Genomic DNA, 23,150 nt, shown 5'->3' on the forward strand with positions numbered 1-23,150 from the left:
TTGTTGTTCTATACAAACATTTGACTTCACATGGGGCCTAAACATGGAGAAAATAATATTAAGCGACAGACTAAATATAAACAAAGGACTATACCTATGTTCAGGGTTGTTAAGTTACAGTGGCTGCAGACAGCATTCACATCCCCTTGACCTTTCCGAATGTTGTTGTGTTACAGCCTGCATTTCGAATGTATTACCCTACCCTACTCAGAATACCGCATAACGTCACTGCATTTCGAATGTATTACCCTACCCTACTCAGAATACCGCATAACGTCACTGCATTTCGAATGTACTACCCTACCCTACTCAGAATACCGCATAACGTCACTGCATTTCGAATGTATTACCCTACCCTACTCAGAATACCGCATAACGTCACTGCATTTGGAATGTATTACCCTACCCTACTCAGAATACCGCATAACGTCACTGCATTTGGAATGTACTACCCTACCCTACTCAGAATACCGCATAACGTCACTGCATTTCGAATGTATTACCCTACCCTACTCAGAATACCGCATAACGTCACTGCATTTCGAATGTACTCAGAATAATAACGTCAACCTGGAATTATGTTGCTCAGATTTTTTGATTATTTTTTTTTTTTTTTTTTTTTTACAAATGAATTTAAAAAAAATGAAGATCTGAAATGTCTTAAGTCAATAAATATTCAAGCCCTTTTTTTAATGCCAAGCAGAGATAAGTTCAGGAGTAAAAACGTTGATTAATAAGTTTCATTTATTTTATTTTTATTTTATTTCACCTTTATTTAACCAGGTAGGCAAGTTGAGAACAAGTTCTCATTTACAATTGCGACCTGGCCAAGATAAAGCAAAGCAGTTCGACACATACAACAACACAGAGTTACACATGGAGTAAAAAAAACATACAGTCAATAATATTCGTCGCCAAACCCACTGGCTCCAGGTTATCTACAAGTCTTTGCTAGGTAAAGCCCCACCTTATCTCAGCTCACTGGTCACCATAGCAGCACCCACTCGTAGCACGCGCTCCAGCAGGTATATTATACTGGTCACCCCCAAAGCCAATTCCTCCTTTGGTCGTCTTTCCTTCCAGTTCTCTGCTGCCAATGATTGGAACGAACTGCAAAAATCTCTGAAGCTGGAGACTCATATCTCCCTCACTAACTTTAAGCATCAGCTGTCAGAGCAGCTCACAGATCATTGCACCTGTACACAGCCCATCTGTAAACAGCCCATCTATCTACCTCATCCCCATACCTTATTTATTTATTTAGCTCCTTTTCAGCCCAGTATCTCTACCTGCACAGTCACCTCCTGCACATCTACCATTCCAGTGTTTAATTGCTATATTGTAACTACTTCACCACCATGGCCTATTTATTTCCTTAACTCCCTTATCTTACCTCTTTTCCACTCACTGTATGTAGACTTTTAGTTTTCTTTTGTTCTACTGTATTATTTATTGACTGTATGTTTTGTTTGTTTCCATGAGTAACTCTGTTGTTTGTGTCGAACTACTTTGCTTTATCTTGGCCAAGTCACAGTTGTAAATGAGAACTTGTTCTCAACTAGCCTACCTGGTAAAATAAAGGTGAAATAAAATAAAAATAAATGTCATTTTCAATGCATTCCTAAAAACATGTTTTAGCTTTGTCATTGTGGTGTATTGTGTGTAGATGGGTGACAGAGAACAATCAATGGAATCCATTTTGAATTCAGGCTGAAACACAAACAAAATGGGGAATCAAGATTTATAAAGGTATGGTCAAATCTATGTAAAGGTTTGTCAAGGCATACACATGTATATTTTTAGGTATATAAAGATATATTTATTTATAGGTATGTCAAGATATATTTATAGGTATGTCAATATATATTTATAGGAATGTCAATATATATTTATAGGAATGTCAATATATATTTATAGGAATGTCAATATATATTTATAGGTATGTCAATATATATTTATAGGTATGTCAATATATATTTATAGGAATGTCAATATATATTTATAGGAATGTCAATATATATTTATAGGAATTTATAGGAATGTCAATATATATTTATAGGAATGTCAATATATATGTATAAGTATGTCAATATATATTTATAGGAATGTCAATATATATTTATAGGTATGTCAATATATATTTATAGGTATGTCAATATATATTTATAGGTATGTCAATATATATTTATAGGAATGTCAATATATATTTATAGGAATGTCAATATATATTTATAGGTATGTCAATATATATTTATAGGAATTTATAGGAATGTCAATATATATTTATAGGAATTTATAGGAATGTCAATATATATTTATAGGAATGTCAATATATATTTATAGGAATTTATAGGAATGTCAATATATATTTATAGGAATGTCAATATATATTTATAGGAATTTATAGGAATGTCAATATATATTTATAGGAATGTCAATATATATTTAAAGGAATGTCAATATATATGTATAAGTATGTCAATATATATTTATAGGAATGTCAATATATATTTATAGGAATGTCAATATATATTTATAGGAATGTCAATATTTATTTGTAGGAATGTCGAGGTATTCTTACCTGTCCCCAGACTAACTCTCCCAGTCCAAGGAAGGTACACCAGCCCCACTTCTCCAAATCCAGAGGAGTACAACTGAACGGCTTCCCTCCAAACTGTACGATCACAATCTGTAAGCACACAGATAGGAAACTACATTACGAATCTGCACGATACCTTAGCATCAACACAAACACAGTGCTTGAATTGGGCCGGAAATCCATGGAGCTGAATACCTGCACCTCAAGTTTCCTACTGCACACAGGAACCCCCCCCCCACACACACACACAGACACACACACAGACACCCACACACACACACAGACACACACACAGACACTGACAACACACACACACACAGACACCGACAACCACACACACACACACACACACACCCACACACACACCCACAGACACCGACAACCACACACACACAGACACACCCACACCCACACCGACACCGACACCGACAACCACACACACACAGACACACCCACAGACACCGACAACCACACACACACAGACACACCCACACCCACACCCACACCGACACCGACAACCACACACACACACACACACACACACACAGGGGGAAATATAAAACATCCAAACAATATCTAGAATTACATCCAGACGTGAAATAATTCCCTCTTTGCTCCCAGCCGTATGTTTTCAAGGCTTCAGTGATCAGGACCTGTTTTGGTCTCTTGTATTGGACTAAGTATCAGGTCAGGAAAAGCTTCAGTAAGCTTCAAGTGCTAACCTTTGTCTGCGTCCCCAATGGAACCCTATTCTCTATGTAGTGCACTACTTTAGACCAGGAGCCATAGGGAATAGGGTGCACTACTTTACACTAGGACCCATAGGGAATAGGGTGCAATACTTTAGACCAGGACCCATAGGGAATAGGGTGCACTACTTCAGACCAGGACCCATAGGGAATAGGGTGCACTACTTTACACCGGGACCCATAGGGAATAGGGTGCACTACTTTAGACCAGGACCCATAGGGAATAGGGTGCACTAATTTAGACCAGGACCCATAGGGAATAGGGTGCACTACTTTACACAAGGACCCATAGGGAATAGGGTGCACTACTTTACACCAGGACCCATAGGGAATAGGGTGCACTACTTTAGACCAGGACCCATAGGGAATAGGGTGCACTACTTTAGACCAGGACCCATAGGGAATAGGGTGCACTACTTTACACCAGGACCCATAGGGAATAGGGTGCACTACTTTACACCAGGACCCATAGAGAATAGGGTGCACTACTTTACACCAGGACCCATAGGGAATAGGGTGCACTACTTTACACCAGGACCCATAGGGAATAGGGTGCACTACTTTACACCAGGACCCATAGGGAATGTTCCTACCTGGATGGTGAATGTTCCTACCTGGATGGCGAATGTTTCCTACCTGATTGGAAAAGGTTCCTACCTGATTGGAAATGGTTCTTACCTGGATGGAAAAGGTTCTTACCTGGATGGAAAAGGTTCTTACCTGGATGCAAAAGGTTCTTACCTGGATGCAAAAGGTTCTTACCTGGATGCAAAAGGTTCTTACCTGGATGCAAAAGGTTCTTACCTGGATGGCGAATGTCCCTACCTGGATGGCGAATGCTCCTACCTGGATGGCGAATGCTCCTACCTGGATGGTGAATGTTCCTACCTGGATGGTGAATGTTCCTACCTGGATGGTGAATGTTCCTACCTGGATGGTGAATGTTCCTACCTGGATGGTGTAGGTTCCTACCTGGATGAGGAATGTTCCTACCTGGATGGCGAAGGTTCCTACCTGGATGGTGAAGGTTCCTACCTGGATGAGGAATGCTCCTACCTGGATGGTGAAGGCTCCTACCTGGATGAGGAATGCTCCTACCTGGATGGTGAAGGCTCCTACCTGGATGGCGAAGGTTCCGAAGACGATGGAACAGAAGATGGGGTTCCTGAAGATTCCGTCGAAGACGTTCCTCTCTCCGTGGATCTTCCTGGCGTTGATCTCATTGAATAGCTGCATGAGAACGAAGGTGTTGAAAATGATGGTGTAGTGTTCTGACGGAGGGGAGTGGAGAGGAGCGTGACGACCACTGTCTATGTCAAAGATCTGCTCACCTGAGAGAGAGAGAGAGAGAAGGAAGAGATAGAGGTATAGAGAGATAGAGGTATAGAGAGATAGAGAGAGAGAGTGCGGAGAGGGGGAGAGAGAGAGAGAGAGAGAGCAGAGAGGGGGAGAGAGAGAGAGAGAGGGAGAGAGAGAGAGAGAGAGAGAGAGAGAGAGATATAGAGATGTTAAGCTGAAGTTTGTAGGGGCTAAAGTAAGCTGAAGTTTGTAGGGGCTAAAGTAAGCTGAAGTTTGTAGGGGCTAAACTGAACCATGAATTGCAGGGTCTCGCTACTTTTTTTACACTTTCAGGGTGTAAAATCCTCAATTTTCCCATTTACAAGTGTCTACCTATACTTAACATACTTTTTCTAAACTCTTAACACAGCAATACACCACACAATTAGATAAATACTACATTTTCTGCTCAAAACCAAATTCTGTTCATTAAATTCCAATTCTACATTTTCAAAATGCAAAACCGTGGGTTCCAATGTAAGCATTTTAATTTATGTGTTAATTGATATTCTGTGGAGAAAAAAAACATGAATTGTGTTCATTTGTGTTAATGGTCCACAACAGATGGATGTTGTGCTAATTGTGTTTAGAGTTAAAAAAAAATGTGACTACAGGCTGGACAAAGGATGTTAGCGAGATTGTAAAAAAATGAAAGAGACCGAGGTGTTTCTTGTCCCGAAATCCCGCTTATCAGACAGGTTGAAGCCTGCTTGACAGAGATGCTAAGCTGCTAGCCGTCAAGCTAACAAAGTTGGTACCAGATGAGTTTTGAGCCCTCGTTGTCTGGAGAAGTAAATGAACGGTTCCAGCGCTCTAGAAGCTCTATCTTTTACTTTGTTTCGGGACAAACCGGAAGACTCAGAGTTCCAATGAGGCAATTGTTAACTTGCCGAGGATTATAGGTTTGAGGTGGCTTCATTGATGACACAGGTCGCCAGCCTATGTAAGAAACTGGGGAAAATGCAGAGAGGAATGTTTACATTTTCTATGCCGGTGGCTGGACGGCGCTCACGCTTGTTGGATGCATCTCCGCCTTGTCGTTTATCGTTGCCCGGAGCTCCCACATCTGATAGTGGAGTAAAAAGAACACAGCAAAAAGAAGCAAGACAATCAACGGTCACCCATGGAAGCCGAAGACAGCGACTTCCCGCAAAGCAGTCTTACACTCCCAGCAAGAGGCCCGGTACAAACAACTTATAGTTTCGCTGTCCTGGAGCCTGATCTTCCTGCAACCTAGTCACTGAGGGTGCCTGTTTCTGCCCCAGGAGCAACGGGCTTAAGTTATCCTGCCTCTCGACCGTCCATGAAGGGTTTTCTGAATCCTGAGAAGCGTTGGAGTCAGCGGATTTCCTCGTCCTTCTCGCCATCCGTGATTCTGGACAGCTCCTTGGTAAGAAATGTGACTGTTCCTGGTGAAAAAACAATGTCCTATCCCAGAGCTCGAGTAAATGACATTACTAAGCTGCTCCCGAATGAACTACGCCAGGACATGGACATTGATTCTATCGTAGTCCATGTGGGTTTTAATGACATTACGAAGGGCAAAGTTGATACTGGATATTAAAGAGTTGATTTTCTCGGCTAAACACTAACAAAATAGCCATCATATCTGGCCCTGTTCTCTGAATCGTGGCATTGAACGTTTTAGCAGGATTCTTTCTCTTCACAACTGGCTACGTGATTATTGCAGCTCAATGGGTATAACATTTGTTGACAATTTTGATACATTTCGGAAACAAAACACGTTTTTATAATATCTGACCAAATTATGAAAGACGAGCATTGTAATTTTAAATCCCGTAAAGTTAGTGTGGAATATAGGTGAAATAATGATTGTTGTCTTTCAACAAAGACAAGCCACAGGGGTCTGACAACTTCGATGGGAAATGACTGAGGAGCGGACGATACATCTTATTGCCACATCTTCAAATTTAAGACTTCAAATATCTTCAATTTAAGACTACTAGAAAGAGTGTGCCTTCAGGACTGGAGGGAAGCTAAAGTCATTCCGCTACCTAAGAATAGTAAAGCCCCCTTTACAGGCTCAAATAGCAGACCAATCAGACCAATCAGCCTGTTAATAACCCTTAGTAATAATAGTAATAATAATAATCTCCTGGAAATAATGGTGTTTGACCAGATACGATAATATAAAAAATATGCTTTTTTACTTTAAATAAATAAACAACAGACTTTCAGCATGGAGGATTTTCAACAATTACAGCACTTACACAAATGAGAGAAATTGATGATAAAAATATTGTGGGGGCTGTTTTGTTAGACTTCAGTGCCGCTTTTGACAATATCGATCATAGTCTGCTGCTGGCAAAACGTACAGTTGAAGTCGGGAGTTTACATACACCTTAGCCAAATACATTTAAACTCAAGTTTTTCACAGTTCCTGACATTTTAATCCTAGTAAAATTTGTCTTAGGTCAGTTAGGATCACCACTTTATTTTTAGAATGTGAAATGTCAGAATAATAGTAGATTTATTTCAGCTTTTATTTCTTTCATTACATTCCCAGTGGGTCAGACATTTACATACACTCAATTAGTATTTGGTAACATTGCCTTTAAATTGTTTAACTTGGGTCAAACATTTCAGGTAGCCTTCCACAAGCTTCCCACAATAAGTTGGGTGAATTTTGTCACATTCGTTCTGACAGAGCTGGTGTAACTGAGTCAGGTTTGAAGGCCTCCTTGCTCGCACACGCTTTTTCAGTTCTGCCCACAAGTTTTCTATAGGATTGAGGTCAGGGCTTTGTGATGGTCACTCCAATATCTTGACTTTGTTGTCATTATGCCATTTTGCCGCAACTTCAGAAGTGTGCTTGGGGTCATTGTCCATTTGGAAGATCCATTTGCGACCAAGCTTTAACTTCCTGACTGATGTCTTGAGATGTTGCTTCAATATATCCACATAATTGTCCTTCCTCATGATGCCATTTATTTTGTGAAGTGCACCAGTCCCTCCTGTAGCAAAGCGCCCCCCGCAACATGATGCTACAACGCTACAATGTGCGTCATGGTTGGGATGGTGTTCTTCTGCTTGCAAGCCTCCCCCTTTTTCCTCCAAACATAACGATGGTCATTATGGCCAAACAGTTCTATTTTTGTTTCATTAGACCAGAGGTACGATATTTGTCCCCATGTGCAGTTGCAAACTGTAGTCTGGCTTTTTTATGGTGGTTTTGGAGCAGTGGCTTCTTCCTTGCTGAGCGGCCTTTCAGGTTATGTTGATATAGGACTCGTTTTACTGTGGGTATAGATACTTTTGCACCTGTTTCCTCCAGCATCTTCACAAGGTCCTTTGCTGTTGTTCTGGGATTGATTTGCACATTTCGCACCAAAGTACGTTCATCTCTAGGAGACAGAACGCGTCTCCTTCCGGAGCGGTATGACGGCTGCATGGTCCCATGGTGTTTATACTTGCGTACTATTGTTTGTACAGATGAATGTCGTACCTTCAGGCCTTTGGAAATTGCTCCCAAGGATGAACCAGACTTGTGAAGGTCTACCATTTTTGCTGAGATCTTGGCTGATTTCTTTTGATTTTCCCATGATGTCAAGCAAAGAGGCACTGAGTTTGAAGGTAGGCCTTGAAATACATCCACAGGTACACCTCCAATTGACTCAAATGATGATGTTATTAGAAGGTTCTAAAGCCATGACATACTTTTCTGGAATTTTCCATTTTTAACAACACTATCAACAAGGCAGGTCCTACAGGCCCTAGTTTCTACCTTCTTAACAACACTATCAACAAGGCAGGTCCTACAGGCCCTAGTTTTGTCGCACCTAGACTACTGTTCAGTCGTAGAGTCAGGTGCTGAAAAAAAGTAACTTAGGAAAATTGCAATTAGTTCAGAACAGGGCAGCACGGCTGGTTCAGAACAGGGCAGCACGGCTGGTTCAGAACAGGGCAGCACGGCTGGTTCAGAACAGGGCAGCACGGCTGGTTCAGAACAGGGCAGCACGGCTGGTTCAGAACAGGGCAGCACGGCTGGTTCAGAACAGGGCAGCACGGCTGGCCCTTGGATGTAAACAGTTAAAAATATGCATCTCAATCTCTCTCAATCTCTACTGGCTCAAAGTGGAGGAGAGATTGTCTTCATCACTGCTTGTATTTATGAGAGGTGTTCATCTGTCTTCATCACTGCTTGTATTTATGAGAGGTGTTGACATGTTGAACGAACCGAGCTGTCTGTTTGAAATACTGGCGCACAGCTCTGACACCCACCCATACCCCAACAAGACATGCCACCAGAGGTCTGTTTGAAATACTGGCGCAGAGCTCTGACACCCACCCATACCCCAACAAGACATGCCACCAGAGGTCTGTTTGAAATACTGGCGCACAGCTCTGACACCCACCCATACCCCAACAAGACATGCCACCAGAGGTCTGTTTGAAATACTGGCGCACAGCTCTGACACCCACCCATACCCAACAAGACATGCCACCAGAGGTCTGTTTGAAATACTGGCGCACAGCTCTGACACCCACCCATACCCCAACAAGACATGCCACCAGAGGTCTGTTTGAAATACTGGCGCAGAGCTCTGACACCCACCCATACCCCAACAAGACATGCCACCAGAGGTCTGTTTGAAATACTGGCGCACAGCTCTGACATCCACGCATACCCCACAAGACATGCCACCAGAGGTCTGTTTGAAATACTGGCGCACAGCTCTGACACCCACCCATACCCCACAAGACATGCCACCAGAGGTCTGTTTGAAATACTGGCGCACAGCTCTGATACCCACCCATACCCAACAAGACATGCCACCAGAGGTCTGTTTGAAATACTGGCGCACAGCTCTGACACCCACCCATACCCCACAAGACATGCCACCAGAGGTCTGTTTGAAATACTGGCGCACAGCTCTGACACCCACCCATACCCCACAAGACATGCCACCAGAGGTCTGTTTGAAATACTGGCGCACAGCTCTGACACCCACCCATACCCCACAAGACATGCCACCAGAGGTCTGTTTGAAATACTGGCGCACAGCTCTGACACCCACCCATACCCCACAAGACATGCCACCAGAGGTCTGTTTGAAATACTGGCGCACAGCTCTGACACCCACCCATACCCCACAAGACATGCCACCAGAGATCTCTTCACAGTCCCCAAGTCTAGAACAGACTAAGGCACAGTACTAAATAGAGCCATGACGACATGGAATCCTATTCCAGATCAAGTAACTGATGCAAGCAGTAAAATTAGACAAAAAAAACACCTTATGGAAAAGCTGGGACTGTGAAGCAGCACAAATATAGTCACACACACCCCGCTGCCTATAGATTCCAGAACACATAAACTATCTGTGGTCTAGATGTCTAACCTGCTGCCTATAGATTCCAGAACACATAAACTAGCTGTGGTCTAGATGTCTAACCTGCTGCCTATAGATTCCAGAACACATAAACTACCTGTGGTCTAGATGTCTAACCTGCTGCCTTTAGATTCCAGAACACATAAACTAGCTGTGGACTAGGTGTCTAACCTTTAGATTCCAGAACACATAAACTAGCTGTGGACTAGATGTCTAACCCTTAGATTCCAGAACACATAAACTAGCTGTGGACTAGATGTCTAACCTTTAGATTCCAGAACACATAAACTACCTGTGGACTAGGTGTCTAACCTTTAGATTCCAGAACACATAAACTAGCTGTGGACTAGATGTCTAACCTTTAGATTCCAGAACACATAAACTAGCTGTGGACTAGGTGTCTAACCTTTAGATTCCAGAACACATAAACTACCTGTGGACTAGGTGTCTAACCTTTAGATTCCAGAACACATAAACTAGCTGTGGACTAGATGTCTAACCTTTAGATTCCAGAACACATAAACTAGCTGTGGTCTAGATGTCTAACCTTTAGATTCCAGAACACATAAACTAGCTGTGGACTAGATGTCTAACCTTTAGATTCCAGAACACATAAACTAGCTGTGGTCTAGATGTCTAACCTTTAGATTCCAGAACACATAAACTACCTGTGGACTAGATGTCTAACCTTTAGATTCCAGAACACATAAACTAGCTGTGGTCTAGATGTCTAACCTTTAGATTCCAGAACACATAAACTATCTGTGGACTAGATGTCTAACCTTTAGATTCCAGAACACATAAACTACCTGTGGACTAGATGTCTAACCTTTAGATTCCAGAACACATAAACTAGCTGTGGTCTAGATGTCTAACCTTTAGATTCCAGAACACATAAACTAGCTGTGGACTAGATGTCTAACCTTTAGATTCCAGAACACATAAACTAGCTGTGGACTAGATGTCTAACCTTTAGATTCCAGAACACATAAACTAGCTGTGGACTAGATGTCTAACCTTTAGATTCCAGAACACATAAACTAGCTGTGGTCTAGATGTCTAACCTTTAGATTCCAGAACACATAAACTAGCTGTGGACTAGATGTCTAACCTTTAGATTCCAGAACACATAAACTAGCTGTGGACTAGATGTCTAACCCTTAGATTCCAGAACACATAAACTAGCTGTGGTCTAGATGTCTAACCTTTAGATTCCAGAACACATAAACTAGCCTAGGACTAGATGTCTAACCTTTAGATTCCAGAACACATAAACTAGCTGTGGACTAGATGTCTAACCTTTAGATTCCAGAACACATAAACTAGCTGTGGACTAGATGTCTAACCTTTAGATTCCAGAACACATAAACTAGCTGTGGACTAGATGTCTAACCTTTAGATTCCAGAACACATAAACTAGCTGTGGACTAGATGTCTAACCTTTAGATTCCAGAACACATAAACTAGCTGTGGTCTAGATGTCTAACCTTTAGATTCCAGAACACATAAACTAGCTGTGGACTAGATGTCTAACCTTTAGATTCCAGAACACATAAACTAGCTGTGGTCTAGATGTCTAACCTTTAGATTCCAGAACACATAAACTACCTGTGGACTAGATGTCTAACCTTTAGATTCCAGAACACATAAACTAGCTGTGGTCTAGATGTCTAACCTTTAGATTCCAGAACACATAAACTACCTGTGGACTAGATGTCTAACCTTTAGATTCCAGAACACATAAACTACCTGTGGACTAGATGTCTAACCTTTAGATTCCAGAACACATAAACTAGCTGTGGTCTAGATGTCTAACCTTTAGATTCCAGAACACATAAACTAGCTGTGGTCTAGATGTCTAACCTTTAGATTCCAGAACACATAAACTAGCTGTGGTCTAGATGTCTAACCTTTAGATTCCAGAACACATAAACTAGCTGTGGACTAGATGTCTAACCTTTAGATTCCAGAACACATAAACTAGCTGTGGTCTAGATGTCTAACCTTTAGATTCCAGAACACATAAACTAGCTGTGGTCTAGATGTCTAACCTTTAGATTCCAGAACACATAAACTAGCTGTGGACTAGATGTCTAACCTTTAGATTCCAGAACACATAAACTAGCTGTGGACTAGATGTCTAACCCTTAGATTCCAGAACACATAAACTAGCTGTGGTCTAGATGTCTAACCTTTAGATTCCAGAACACATAAACTAGCTGTGGACTAGATGTCTAACCTTTAGATTCCAGAACACATAAACTAGCTGTGGACTAGATGTCTAACCCTTAGATTCCAGAACACATAAACTAGCTGTGGTCTAGATGTCTAACCTTTAGATTCCAGAACACATAAACTAGCCTAGGACTAGATGTCTAACCTTTAGATTCCAGAACACATAAACTAGCTGTGGTCTAGATGTCTAACCTTTAGATTCCAGAACACATAAACTAGCTGTGGACTAGATGTCTAACCTTTAGATTCCAGAACACATAAACTACCTGTGGACTAGATGTCTAACCTTTAGATTCCAGAACACATAAACTAGCTGTGGTCTAGATGTCTAACCTTTAGATTCCAGAACACATAAACTAGCTGTGGTCTAGATGTCTAACCTTTAGATTCCAGAACACATAAACTAGCTGTGGTCTAGATGTCTAACCTTTAGATTCCAGAACACATAAACTAGCTGTGGACTAGATGTCTAACCTTTAGATTCCAGAACACATAAACATAAACTAGCTGTGGTCTAGATGTCTAACCTTTAGATTCCAGAACACATAAACTAGCTGTGGTTTAGATGTCTAACCTTTAGATTCCAGAACACATAAACTAGCTGTGGACTAGATGTCTAACCTTTAGATTCCAGAACACATAAACGAGCTGTGGTCTAGATGTCTAACCTTTAGATTCCAGAACACATAAACTAGCTGTGGTTTAGATGTCTAACCTTTAGATTCCAGAACACATAAACTAGCTGTGGACTAGATGTCTAACCTTTAGATTCCAGAACACATAAACTAGCTGTGGACTAGATGTCTAACCTTTAGATTCCAGAACACATAAACTAGCTGTGGTCTAGATGTCTAACCTTTAGATTCCAGAACACATAAACTAGCTGTGGACTAGATGTCTAACCTTTAGATTCCAGAACACATAAACTAGCTGTGGACTAGATGTCTAACCTTTAGATTCCAGAACACATAAACTACCTGTGGACTAGATGTCTAACCTTTAGATTCCAGAACACATAAACTAGCTGTGGTCTAGATGTCTAACCTTTAGAATCCAGAACACATAAACTAGCTGTGGACTAGATGTCTAACCTTTAGATTCCAGAACACATAAACTAGCTGTGGACTAGATGTCTAACCTTTAGATTCCAGAACACATAAACTAGCTGTGGTCTAGATGTCTAACCTGCTGCCTTTAGATTCCAGAACACATAAACTAGCTGTGGTCTAGATGTCTAACCTTTAGATTCCAGAACACATAAACTAGCTGTGGACTAGATGTCTAACCTTTAGATTCCAGAACACATAAACTAGCTGTGGACTAGATGTCTAACCTTTAGATTCCAGAACACATAAACTAGCTGTGGTCTAGATGTCTAACCTGCTGCCTTTAGATTCCAGAACACATAAACTAGCTGTGGTCTAGATGTCTAACCTTTAGATTCCAGAACACATAAACTAGCTGTGGACTAGATGTCTAACCTTTAGATTCCAGAACACATAAACTAGCTGTGGACTAGATGTCTAACCTTTAGATTCCAGAACACATAAACTAGCTGTGGACTAGATGTCTAACCTTTAGATTCCAGAACACATAAACTAGCTGTGGACTAGATGTCTAACCTTTAGATTCCAGAACACATAAACTAGCTGTGGACTAGATGTCTAACCTTTAGATTCCAGAACACATAAACTAGCTGTGGACTAGATGTCTAACCTTTAGATTCCAGAACACATGAACTAGCTGTGGTCTAGATGTCTAACCTTTAGATTCCAGAACACATAAACTGGGTTCCAATCCTGCCCACTGTTATTCCAGCACACCATCTCCTTTGTCCATCCTCTCTCTCTCTCTACTGTCCAATAAATATCCAATAGGAGAGGACTGATAAAAGATAATGACGTACCGACGAACAGTAGGGAGAAGATGATGACCAGCTGATAGATTCCGTGTCCCAGGATGTTCTTAGTCATGGTGCTGGAGATCAGCGGTTTGTTGCGGCCGTACGGCTTCCTCATCAGCAGGGCCTCGGTGGGGGGCTCCGTCGCAAGGGCCAGGGACGCAAAGGTGTCCATTATCAAGTTCACCCACAGCATCTGGACCGCCTTCAGGGGAGAATCCTACAGGGAACACACAGGGTGGTTAACATTAGAGACTACAGATGAAACAACTGGACTGTCGTCAGGGGAGAATCCTACAGGGAACACACAGAGATCGTCTTCAGGACACAGTTCTGCCAGAGAACACATTAGATACCAGCATCAACTTCAGATCCCGATGGTTCATACTTATACTATGGATGTGTTTCTACAAATACAGCTTCCGATCCCAGCGGTTCATAGTTATAGTATGTTTCTAAAATGGTACAAAGACAGACAGGTTTGGTTTCTATTTCACAGGATCGATTAAAACTCTTAACTCCAGCTCCAGTGTCACAGTCATCACCAACCAATGGAATGGCACGCTAAAACGTGTTGCTTCAAAGGGGGTACAATGCAGGGATGTCCCCTCTCACCCTCACTGTTCATTCTGATTACACTGGTGAGCATGACCTGTGTGATGCAGGCCCCAGTGAAGGCCACTATGACAGCCACCACGTTGACAGTCAGCTGTGTGTTTGTTACATGTGTGTGTGTGTGTGTGTTTGTTACCTGTGTGATGCAGGCCCCAGTGAAGGCCACTATGACAGCCACCACGTTGACAGTCAGCTGGAACTGGAGGAACTTGGAAATGCTGTCGTAGACGTTCCTCCCCCACATCACAGCCTTCACTATGCTGCTGAAGTTATCGTCCGTTAATATGATGTCAGACGCCTCCTTGGCCACGTCTGTACCGGCTATACCCTGCAGAGAGAAGAGGTATGGTTTAATACCGGTTGAACCCTGCAGAGAGAAGAGGTATGGTTTAATACTGGTTGAACCCTGCAGAGAGAGAGAGGAATGGTTTAATACTGGCTGAACCCTGCAGAGAGAAGAGGAATGGTTTAATACTGGCTGAACCCTGCAGAGAGAAGAGGTATGATTTAATACCGGCTGAACCCTGGAGAGAAAGAAGAGGTATGGTTTAATACTGGCTGAACCCTGCAGAGAGAGAAGAGGTATGGTTTAATACCAGCTGAACCCTGCAGAGAGAGAAGAGGTATGGTTTAATACCAGCTGAACCCTGCAGAGAGATAAGAGGAATGGTTTAATACCGGCTGAACCCTGCAGAGAGAGAAGAGGTATGGTTTAATACCGGCTGAACCCTGCAGAGAGAGAAGAGGTATGGCTTAATACCAGCTGAACCCTGCAGAGAGAGAAGAGGTATGGTTTAATACCGGCTGAACCCTGCAGAGAGAAGAGGTCTGGTTTAATACTGGCTGAACCCTGCAGAGAGAAGAGGTATGGTTTAATACTGGCTGAACCCTGCAGAGAGAGAAGAGGTATGGTTTAATACCAGCTGAACCCTGCAGAGAGATAAGAGGAATGGTTTAATACCGGCTGAACCCTGCAGAGAGAGAAGAGGTATGGTTTAATACCGGCTGAACCCTGCAGAGAGAAGAGGTATGATTTAATACCGGCTGAACCCTGCAGAGAGAGAAGAGGTATGGTTTAATACTGGCTGAACCCTGCAGAGAGAAGAGATATGGTTTAATACTGGCTGAACCCTGCAGAGAGAGAAGAGGTATGGTTTAATACTGGCTGAACCCTGCAGAGAGAAGAGGTATGGTTTAATACTGGCTGAACCCTGCAGAGAGAGAAGAGGTATGATTTAATACCGGCTGAACCCTGCAGAGAGAAGAGGTATGGTTTAATACAGGCTGAACCCTGCAGAGAGAGAAGAGGTATGGTTTAATACTGGCTGAACCCCGGAGAGAGAGAAGAAGTATGGTTTAATACTGGCTGAACCCTGCAGAGACAGAGGTATGGTTTAATACTGGCTGAACCCTGCAGAGATAGAAGAGGTATGGTTTAATACTGGCTGAACCCTGGAGAGAGAGAAGAGGTATGGTTTAATACTGGCTGAACCCTGGAGAGAGAGAAGAGGTATGGTTTAATACCGGCTGAACCCTGCAGAGAGAGAAGAGGTATGGTTTAATACCGACTGAACCCTGCAGAGAGAGGGGTATGGTTTAATACCGGCTGAACCCTGCAGAGAGAGAGGTATGGTTTAATACTGGCTGAACCCTGCAGAGAGAAGAGGTATGGTTTAATACTGGCTGAACCCTGCAGAGAGAGAAGAGGTATGGTTTAATACCAGCTGAACCCTGCAGAGAGAAGAGGTATGGTTTAATACCGGCTGAACCCTGCAGAGAGAGAAGAGGTATGGTTTAATACTGGCTGAACCCTGCAGAGAGAGAGGTATGGTTTAATACTGGCTGAACCCTGCAGAGAGAGAAGAGGTATGGTTTAATACCGGCTGAACCCTGCAGAGACAGAGGTATGGTTTAATACCGGCTGAACCCTGGAGAGAGAGAAGAGGTATGGTTTAATACCAGCTGAACCCTGCAGAGAGAGAAGAGGAATGGTTTAATACTGGCTGAACCCTGCAGAGAGAAGAGGTATGGTTAAATACTGGCTGAACCCTGCAGAGAGAGGAGAGGTATGGTTTAATACCGGCTGAACCCTGCAGAGAGAGAGAGGAGAGGTATGGTTTAATACCGGCTGAACCCTGCAGAGAGAGATGAGGTATGGTTTAATACTGGCTGAACCCTGCAGAGAGAGAGGTATGGTTTAATACTGGCTGAACCCTGGAGAGAGAGAAGAGGTATGATTTAATACTGGCTGAACCCTGGAGAGAGAGAAGAGGTATGGTTAAATACCGGCTGAACCCTGGAGAGAGAAGAGGTATGGTTTAATACTGGCTGAACCCTGGAGAGAGAGAAGAGGTATGGTTAAATACCGGCTGAACCCTGGAGAGATATAAGTGGTATTATTGCGGAAGTGGAAACGTCTAGGAACAACAACGGCTCAACCGCGAAGTTGTACGCCACACAAGCTTACAGAACAGGACCAATGAGTGTTGGAGTCTGTCCTCTGTTGCAACAGTCACAGCAGAGTTCCAAAACTGCCTCAGGAAGCAACATCAGCACAATGGCTGTTAGTCGGGAGCTTCATGAAATGGGTTTCCATTTCCGCAAACCCAGCCTCAGATCACCATATGAGTGGTGTAAAGCTCGCCTCCAATCATACTTCACCATCCCACGGACGAATCTGGGTTTGGCGGAGCCAAATGAACGCTACCTGCCCCAATGCATAGTGCCAACTGTAAAGTTTGGTGGATGAGGTCTGGGGCTGTTTTTAATGGTTCAGGCTAGGCCCCTTAGTTTCAGTGAAGGGAAATCTCAATGCTACAACGATATTCTAAACGATTCTGTGCTTTCAACTTTGTGGCAACAGTTTGGAGAAGGACCTTTCCTGTTTCAGCATGACAATGCTCCCGTGCAAAAAGCAAGGTCCATAGAATAACTTTACTGGCCTGCACAAAGCCCTGACCTCAACCCCATTGAACGCCGACTGTGAGCCAGGCCTAATCGCCAACATCGTTGCCCGACCTCAACAAAGCTCTTGTGGCTGAATGGAAGCAAGACCCAGCAGGAATGTTCCAACATCTAGTGGAATGTCTTCCCAGAAGAGTAGAGGCTGTTATAGCAGCAATGTTCCAACATCTAGTGGAAAGCCTTCCCAGAAGAGTGGAGGCTGTTATAGCAGCAATGTTCCATCATCTAGTGGAACCACTTCCCAGAAGAGTAGAGGCTGTTATAGCAGCAATGTTCCAACATCTAGTGGAAAGCCTTCCCAGAAGGGTGGAGGCTGTTATAGCAGCAATGTTCCTACATCTAGTGGAAAGCCTTTCCCAGAAGAGTGGAGGCTGTTATAGCAGCAATGTTCCTACATCTAGTGGAAAGCCTTCCCAGAAGAGTGGAAGCTGTTATAGCAGCAATGTTCCAACATCTAGTGGAAAGCCTTCCCAGAAGAGTGGAGGCTGTTATAGCAGCAATGTTCCAACCCCTAGTGGAAAGCCTTCCCAGAAGAGTGGAGGCTGTTATAGCAGCAATGTTCCTACATCTAGTGGAAAGCCTTCCCAGAAAAGTGGAGGCTGTTATAGCAGCAATGTTCCAACATCTAGAGAAAAGCCTTCCAAGAAGAGTGGAGGCTGTTATAGCAGCAATGTTCCTACATCTAGTGGAAAGCCTTCCCAGAAGAGTGGAGGCTGTTATAGCAGTAATGTTCCAACATCTAGTCGAAAGACTCCCCAGAAGAGTGGAGGCTGTTATAGCAGCAATGTTCCTACATCTAGTGGAAAGCCTTCCCAGAAGAGTGGAGGCTGTTATAGCAGCAATGTTCCAACACCTAGGGGAAAGCCTTCCCAGAAGACTGGAGGCTGTTATAGCAGCAATGTTCCTAAATCTAGTGGAAAGCCTTCCCAGAAGAGTGGAGGCTGTTATAGCAGCAATGTTCCAACATCTAGTGAAAGCCTTCCCAGAAGAGTGGAGGCTGTTATAGCAGCAATGTTCCTACATCTAGTGGAAAGCCTTCCCAGAAGAGTGGAGGCTGTTATAGCAGCAATGTTCCAACATCTAGTGGAAAGCCTTCCCAGAAGAGTGGAGGCTGTTATAGCAGCAATGTTCCAACATCTAGAGGAAAGCCTTCCCAGAAGAGTGGGGGCTGTTATAGCAGCAATGTTCCTACATCTAGTGGAAAGCCTTTCCAGAAGAGTGGAGGCTGTTATAGCAGCAAAGGGGAGACCAACTCCATATTAATGCCCATGACTTTGGAACAAGATGTTCAACGAGCAGGTGTCCACATACTTTTGGTCATGTAGTGTACGTTAGCATGTCTGTGGGCTGAGGTGCGTAGAGAGAGCAGGTGACAGTCAAGGAGCCTCGCTGGCTGTTCGTCTTGTGATGGTTGATTGGTCATCATGGGCTGCAGAGCAACTCTACTGTCCTCAGAACTGAATCACTATAATCTGATCCCATGTTTTCCTCCTCTCTTAGGCCTAGGCTACTATGTGTTGTAGTTGGTTGCATATTGCTAGAATAATCTCTAGGCTACTATGTGTTGTAGTTGGTTGCATATTGCTAGAATAGTCTGGAAATAGGCCACGGCCAGCTACGTGTTTCTTTCCTCAGCTTTCCTCCATAATAAAATATTTGTCATTCAAAATAAAGTTGTGACTGAGAATAGATTTTTTTTTTTTTACTCCTTTTTTCTCCCCACCGTGCACCTGGCAACAGGAGTCGCTGGTGCGCAATGAGACAAGGATTTCCCTACTGGCCAAACTAACCGACGCTAGGCCAATTGTGCATCGCCCCATGGACCTCCCGGTTACGACAGAGCCTGGGCGCGAACCCAGAGTCTCTGCTGGCGCAGCTGGCGCTGCAGTACAGCGCCCTTGACCACTGCGCCACGCGGGAGGCCCCCGACTAAGATAATTGATCCCGTTTAAAAGCAGAAACTTTAAAACAAACACTTTATTCAAAAATGTGGGAAATATTTCATTAGTAGGATTAGGCTTTGAGCTGTTTGTTTCACAATGGCATGGAAGGATAAAAATAAAACAAGATTCCTATTCCTGATCAAACAAGATTCCTATTCCTGATCAAACAAGATTCCTTGTCTGATCATGAAACAGCAAAAGAGCAGAAATCATCTGCTATTGAAGAGAGAGAACAAACAAAAACAGACAGTTAGCGCTGTTTTGGAGAAACGTAAACATGTCTACATTGTTCCCCAACATCTGTAAATATATTTATTAATTAATTTATCTTTAATAAATAGGAATATAATGTAGACATTTACTGCACTGCTGTCTGACTCTGCCCTCTCCTCCTCTGTACTGCACACGTTGCAATAAGTCAGGTATCCTCCGTCACATCACTATCGACGACGGCTGTGATTCGTCAGTCATAGAAGATACTATCACAATATCACCTAAGTACGAATATTTAGTCATTCATTATTCTGATTTGGGGAAATAAAAGTGTGCAAACTCATCCCAAAAATGTAAATATAGTTACAGATATGGAGATTCAGATAACGGAATAAACATAATTTAGTTATTTTATATGTGAATCTAGCACCATCATATTGTACTGTATGTGCATTGCAGTGATCTGAAAAGCAATGTCACAGTATTTCCGATTGTGTTTATCCCATCTGTCCACTAGGGGGCAGTCCTGCTCCACTGTATCTACAGCAGGGCTGGTGGGGTTACAGTGTAGTGGTGAGGATGCTGCTTGGGTTATACCAGGACATTTCAAGGTTACTAACAATGGATCCATTCCACAGTGAGTCATAGTAGTTGTAGCTAGCTGTAATGCTACATCTGTCATAGTAGTTGTAGTTAGCTGTAATGCTACATTAATCATAGTAGTTGTAGCTAGCTAGCTGTAATGCTACATGAATCATAGTAGTTGTTGCTAGCTGTGATGCTACATGAATCATAGTAGTTGTAGCTAGCTGTAATGCTACATTAATCATAGTAGTTGTAGCTAGCTGTAATGCTACATCTGTCATAGTAGTTGTAGTTAGCTGTAATGCTACATGAAGCATAGTAGTTGTAGCTAGCTAGCTGTAATGCTACATTAATCATAGTAGTTGTAGTTAGCTGTAATGCTACATGAATCATAGTAGTTGTAGCTAGCTGTAATGCTACATGAATCATAGTAGTTGTAGCTAGCTGTAATGCTACATCTGTCATAGTAGTTGTAGTTAGCTGTAATGCTACATTAATCATAGTAGTTGTAGTTAGCTGTAATGCTACATTAATCATAGTAGTTGTAGCTAGCTGTAATGCTACATCTGTCATAGTAGTTGTAGTTAGCTGTAATGCTACATGAATCATAGTAGTTGTAGCTAGCTAGCTGTAATGCTACATGAATCATAGTAGTTGTAGTTAGCTGTAATGCTACATGAATCATAGTAGTTGTAGCTAGCTGTAATGCTACATGAATCATAGTAGTTGTAGTTAGCTGTAATGCTACATGAATCATAGTAGTTGTTGCTAGCTGTAATGCTACAGCTGTCATAGTAGTTGTAGCTAGCTGTAATGCTACATGAATCATAGTAGTTGTAGCTAGCTGTAATGCTACAGCTGTCATAGTAGTTGTAGTTAGCTGTAATGCTACAGCTGTCATAGTAGTTGTAGCTAGCTGTAATGCTACAGCTGTCATAGTAGTTGTAGTTAGCTGTAATGCTACAGCTGTCATAGTAGTTGTAGTTAGCTGTAATGCTACAGTTGTAATAGTAGTTGTAGCTAGCTGTAATGCTACAGCTGTCATAGTAGTTGTAGTTAGCTGTAATGCTACATGAATCATAGTAGTTGTAGCTAGCTGTAATGCTACATGAATCATAGTAGTTGTAGCTAGCTGTAATGCTACATCTGTCATAGTAGTTGTAGCTAGCTGTAATGCTACAGTTGTCATTGTAGTTGTAGCTAGCTGTAATGCTACATCTGTCATAGTAGTTGTAGTTAGCTGTAATGCTACATGAATCATAGTAGTTGTAGCTAGCTGTAATGCTACATCTGTCATAGTAGTTGTAGTTAGCTGTAATGCTACATTTGTCATAGTAGTTGTAGTTAGCTGTAATGCTACAGTTGTCATAGTAGTTGTAGTTAGCTGTAATGCTACATGAATCATAGTAGTTGTAGCTAGCTGTAATGCTACATGAATCATAGTAGTTGTAGCTAGCTGTAATGCTACAGTTGTCATAGTAGTTGTAGTTAGCTGTAATGCTACATCTGTCATAGTAGTAGTTGTAGCTAGCTGTAATGCTACATCTGTCATAGTAGTAGTTGTAGCTAGCTGTAATGCTACAGTTGTCATAGTAGTTGTAGCTAGCTAAGTGTCAATACTGATAGGAACAGCTTTCTCCATTCAAATTTTACGTTAACATTAGAATTACTCTACAATACTGATGACGGATCAGCTACTTGAGAGATACTATCACCTATGGTGTTGGTATGGGGGCTGTGCTTTGGGAAAGTGGGTGGGGTTATATCCTTCCTGTTTGGCCACAGTGTCTCCTGACCCCTCCTGTCTCAGCCTCCAGTGTTTATGCTGCAGTAGTTTATGTGTCGGGGGGCTAGGGTCAGTTTGTTATATCTGGAGTACTTCTGTCTTATCCGGTGTCCCGTGTGAATTTAAGTGTGCTCTCTCTAATTCTCTCTTTCTCTCTTTCTTTCTCTCTCTTGGAGGACCTGAGCCCTAGGACCATGCCTCAGGACTACCTGACATGATGACTCCTTGCTGTCCCCAGTCCACCTGGCCATGCTGCTGCTCCAGTTTCAACTGTTCTGCCTGCGGCTATGGAACCCTGACCTGTTCACCGGACGTGCTACCTGTCCCAGACATGCTGTTTTCAACTCTCTAGAGACAGCAGGAGTGGTAGAGATACTCTTAATGATCGGCTATGAAAAGCCAACTGACATTTACTCCTGAGGTACTGACTTGCTGCACCCTCTACAACCACTGTGATTATTATTATTTGACCCTGCTGGTCATTTATGAACATTTGAACATCTTGGCCATGTTCTGTTATAATCTCCACCCGGCACAGCCAGAAGAGGACTGGCCACCCCTCATAGCCTGGTTCCTCTCTACCCAGTACAGCCAGAAGAGGACTGGCCACCCCACATAGCCTGGTTCCTCTCTAGGTTTCTTCCTAGGTTTTGGCCTTTCTAGGGAGTTTTTCCTAGCCACCGTGCTTCTACACCTGCATTGCTTGCTGTTTGGGGTTTTAGGCTGGGTTTCTGTACAGCACTTTGAGATATCAGCTGATGTAAGAAGGGCTATATAAATACATTTGATTGATTGATTGATTGATTATTGTGGTGGTGTTGTGGTGTGTTGGGGTGTTGTGGTGTGTTGGGGTGTTGTGGTGTGGTACG

The 23,150-nt window shown here is 42.7% G+C and overlaps 1 protein-coding gene and 1 long non-coding RNA gene across 2 annotated transcripts in view; one reads left to right on the plus strand and one right to left on the minus strand.

Moving 5' to 3' along the window:
- The window catches only part of LOC115125610 (plasma membrane calcium-transporting ATPase 2-like), a 228,435-nt gene that overhangs the window by 15,074 nt on the left and 190,211 nt on the right, over nucleotides 1-23,150 (minus strand). Inside the window, 4 exon segments of the mRNA XM_065000752.1 lie at nucleotides 2,582-2,689; nucleotides 4,468-4,679; nucleotides 14,182-14,395; nucleotides 14,828-15,118. Coding sequence (XP_064856824.1) covers nucleotides 2,582-2,689; nucleotides 4,468-4,679; nucleotides 14,182-14,395; nucleotides 14,828-15,118 — 825 coding nt within the window.
- Nucleotides 20,471-23,083, plus strand: LOC135560266 (uncharacterized). The gene is made up of 2 exons (XR_010458863.1): nucleotides 20,471-20,547; nucleotides 22,458-23,083. It is a non-coding gene; the product is annotated as an uncharacterized LOC135560266 (long non-coding RNA).

This window comes from Oncorhynchus nerka, linkage group LG15 (genome assembly GCF_034236695.1).
Source record: "Oncorhynchus nerka isolate Pitt River linkage group LG15, Oner_Uvic_2.0, whole genome shotgun sequence".
Taxonomy (NCBI): Eukaryota; Metazoa; Chordata; class Actinopteri; order Salmoniformes; family Salmonidae; genus Oncorhynchus; species Oncorhynchus nerka.